The 4,249-nt window shown below is 43.0% G+C and overlaps 1 protein-coding gene across 1 annotated transcript; it reads left to right on the top strand.

Moving 5' to 3' along the window:
- LOC135991698 (tubulin alpha-3 chain-like) lies at window positions 1-2,921 on the top strand. Its single transcript, XM_065640504.1, has 4 exons — window positions 1-136; window positions 665-813; window positions 1,707-2,387; window positions 2,616-2,921. Exons 1-4 carry the CDS (start codon window positions 16-18, stop codon window positions 2,919-2,921), a joined length of 1,257 nt encoding a protein of 418 aa, XP_065496576.1. The 5' UTR covers window positions 1-15.
- Window positions 2,922-4,249: the final 1,328 nt, after the last annotated feature.

Raw genomic sequence — 4,249 nt, 5'->3', positions numbered from 1 at the left:
CAGCCTGATGGTCAAATGCCCAGTGATAAAACTAGCGGAGGTGGAGATGATTCATTTAACACTTTCTTCAGCGAGACAGGAGCTGGCAAACATGTTCCCAGAGCAGTGTTTGTGGACCTAGAGCCGACTGTGGTTGGTACGTACCCAACATTAAAGATCTAAAGCGTAAAAGTGAAGATCCCTTACAGATTCTCTACCATCTTTTTTGTTTGTTCAGAACACTATAGATCTTAAAAGATGTGTGTCTGGGTGCTGTTTGGACAGCTGAGGTCATTGTTATTCGAAAGAAATGAAATAATGGTCTACAGGTAACAGCATTTGGAAAACACCACCACTTTTTTACAGTCTGGATAATCTTTCTAGACTGCGGCACTGCATCCAGAGTTTTGTTTAATTGCTGTCTGGAATCTTGCCTGTACCTGTCACGTAGTTTTCTGCATGACCTCTGTGTTCTCGGGTACGAATACTGCTGTGTGAGTGCCTGATGTTTTCCCCTCAACAAAGAGGCTGCATTCATGCCAACTTTTTAGGTGTCAGACAAGCTGTGTATGGTCAGGGACGCTGTCTGCGTGTTGTGACACATGTGCTCAGTGTGTAGGCACCAGGCAGCACACATAAAACCAAACAGATCCGACTTATATTGTGGTATTTTGTTTCTTTGTAGATGAAGTACGTACAGGCACATATAGGCAGTTATTCCATCCTGAGCAGCTCATTACTGGGAAAGAAGATGCAGCCAATAATTATGCTAGAGGCCATTATACCATTGGAAAAGAGATTGTTGATCTAGTGCTAGATCGCATTCGCAAACTGGTAAGAATTCATGCTGCAAGTCAGTATTTAAAATAATTTGTGCAGCTCTAGAGCCAATTATAATGCTAGCTTGCTGTGTTTTTTCCCTAATAATTTTGTACATAGTTGATTGTTCAAAACAAAACAAAAACTTTTATATCCTTGCTCCCTTTACCCCACTTAAATAAAAATTCAGTCAGTAAAACTTAAAATTCTTTAGGCTCTGAAATACCGTTATTTGAAAGTATTTTAAGGATACCTCAGAAATATTATAAAAGCCTTAAACAAGTGTAACAATGGTGTTATACTTTTTTGTTTGTTTGCTATTTTCAGTTTGAGTCGTGCCATTTTGTGTCACACAAAATATTTACAGTACCCTGAAGCTCAGGTTTTGGTTGAATGCTTGCAATTTTAATTACTTCTCCAGGTTTTTTTATCTTGACATTGCAGTGTCAGAAACTCATGTACGCTGATATGATTCAAAGTGAAACAGTGATTGTCTATTTAAAATTACAAAAACTTAAAAAATGTTTTCAACATCTATTTGATAATTACTGAAAGCTAGAATGAGAACAAAAACACATTCCAAAGCTGTAACTCTGCTGTAGCTTATAACAACTTGTCACAGTGGTGCACACTTGTGCTTACAGCAGTATTAAAATGGCATCAAAGACAAAGCGATTTTTAAATATTAAAATACTCCTATTCAGAAAAAAGTTATGTAGAGGAACTGGTACTTTTGAGTAGAAAACATGCAAGAAAAAAGGAAAACCACCTTTCAAGAATGCTGGTTTTATGTTATAACAACGTAAAACTAAAAAACTTAAGAAATAGTTTTGAATGATTCTTTTAATACTGCTTTCTCTGAAATCATTAATAACTTTTTCTCCCACTCTTTCCCCACCCCATTACAGGCTGATCTGTGCACAGGGCTGCAAGGTTTCCTTATCTTTCATAGTTTTGGAGGAGGCACCGGTTCAGGGTTTGCATCTCTGCTCATGGAAAGGCTGTCAGTTGACTATGGCAAAAAATCTAAACTAGAGTTTGCGATTTATCCAGCACCACAAGTTTCCACGGCAGTAGTGGAGCCTTACAACACAATCCTAACTACCCACACAACCCTAGAGCACTCTGACTGTGCCTTCATGGTAGATAACGAGGCCATTTATGATATATGTCGTCGTAACCTTGACATTGAACGTCCCACTTACACCAATTTAAACCGACTAATTGGGCAAATTGTTTCATCCATCACAGCTTCACTGCGCTTTGATGGAGCCCTCAATGTAGATCTGACAGAATTTCAAACTAACCTTGTCCCATACCCACGAATCCATTTCCCTCTGGTAACATACGCCCCTGTGATCTCAGCTGAGAAAGCCTATCACGAGCAGTTATCGGTGGCTGAAATCACCAACGCGTGTTTTGAACCAGCCAACCAGATGGTGAAATGCGACCCTCGCCACGGCAAATACATGGCCTGCTGCATGTTGTACCGAGGCGACGTGGTTCCTAAAGACGTCAATGCAGCTATCGCTACCATCAAGACTAAGCGCACCATTCAGTTTGTGGATTGGTGCCCAACTGGATTCAAGGTACTTGCACAGCTTTTTAAGTGCTTGATGTTTGAGTTATTAGAAATGGCATAGTATTCAGAGCCAACAGTCAGTGTACAATATTGTAACGTCCCTGTTAAATATTTGGATAAAGTGCAAAATAACTGTAAGCTATTTTACTTGTTCATAACCATAGCTTTTTAATTGTTAACAGAAATGTCTAAGCCTTAGCGCTCCTGAGGGAGGTTTTCGTTTGTTCTCTTGCAGGTGGGCATTAACTACCAGCCTCCCACCGTGGTGCCGGGTGGTGACCTCGCCAAGGTGCAGCGGGCCGTCTGCATGTTGAGCAACACCACTGCCATTGCTGAGGCGTGGGCTCGCCTCGACCACAAGTTCGATCTCATGTACGCCAAGCGTGCCTTTGTGCACTGGTATGTTGGGGAAGGAATGGAGGAAGGAGAGTTTTCCGAAGCCCGTGAAGATCTGGCTGCCCTTGAGAAAGATTATGAAGAAGTTGGTGTAGATGCAGTAGAAGCAGAGGCTGAAGAAGGAGATGAATATTTAGAAAACTAAAGTCTGAGAAAAAAAATATTAAAAACCAAAAAAGGAATTGCAGAACCCTGTTCACTTGTTTGATTGTTTTCAAATAAAGTTTCAAAGATTCTACTCTCTATCTTAACTATTTGTGTGTGTACTTTCCAAGTGAGGACCATTTGCGATTGCAGGTTTTGGTAGCATCTAGTGCAAATTACAGAGGAAATCAGGATGTTGTGTGCACTTTCCTGTGATCCCAACACATTCTGAGACATCCCCTCTCTGATTTTTGGTTTCTCGCAAGAAGGAAACTGCTTCTACTACAAGCTGTTATAGTACTAATACCACCATTACTATTCCAAGCCTGTCTACACAATACAAAGGAACCTCACGTTTCCTCAAGACGTTTCCCAGGGAGGCTGGTGTCACAGCGTGTGCAGATCTCCAGAGTTAACTGAGGAATGCTGTGCTCGAGGGATTCACCTGACTCGTTATGGCCCCCGCTGTTCACGGTTCTGAAGAGGACCAGCACTTAGAACAGCTCAAACACAGACCTGATACTTGGAAAAAAACAAGGATGTGACGTTTTGCAGAGGAAGATGTAAAATTTTACAATCAGTGCACCCCCCTGCATTTGATTCAGGCAAAGTAATAGAGCAGATCTGTTACCTGCTTTAAAAAGAGTTTTGGGGTTTGACATTCCTAGATTGGCCTAGTAAAAAAAAAAAAAATCCTTTAACAGTAAGTTCAAATGAATGAAGCTTTATAGACACTTGGAAACAGTTAAATTGTAGGACACTCAGGCAAGAACTGCTCACCCACTTATTTTTTAGTCCTGGATCCCAAAAAGGAGAAAAAAAAAACTTAAGAGGTGTGGGGGGGGTTGCGTGTTGTGGTTTTTTTTTTTTCTTTACCCCCTTCCCTGCATGTTCCACAAAACCAGGAAGGAGAAAAGGGGCTACATCTGCTAAAGACGCCCAAAGATTTTCAGAAGTACCTGTAATTAATACCTGTAAAGCATGCTCTGTATCCACAATTCATGGAGTTCTAAAGAAAAATTGCTGTATTTAAAACCAAAAATTCATTTGCTTTTGCATCCAGGAGACTGAAAGAAGCGCGACTACAGCAGCCTGATGAGCGACGCGGCTGCTGCACCTCCCGCCTCCGGGTGCGCTCTGGCTGCACCTCCGCGCCACCCGCCCGGGGAAGTGGCTCCGCACACGCGGCCCCGCGCCCGCGCCGCGCTGCTGGTTCCCGCGCCCGCGCCGCGCTGCTGGTTCCCGAGCCGCCACAGCGGTGACGTCACGCTGACGGGCCCGCGCAGAGCGCCCCGCAGCGGCACGAGGCGTGTCCCGGCGCGAGGCCGC

Source organism: Caloenas nicobarica, chromosome 8 (assembly GCF_036013445.1).
Source record: "Caloenas nicobarica isolate bCalNic1 chromosome 8, bCalNic1.hap1, whole genome shotgun sequence".
Classification (NCBI taxonomy): Eukaryota; Metazoa; Chordata; class Aves; order Columbiformes; family Columbidae; genus Caloenas; species Caloenas nicobarica.
This window is presented reverse-complemented; position numbering and strand designations above follow the sequence as displayed.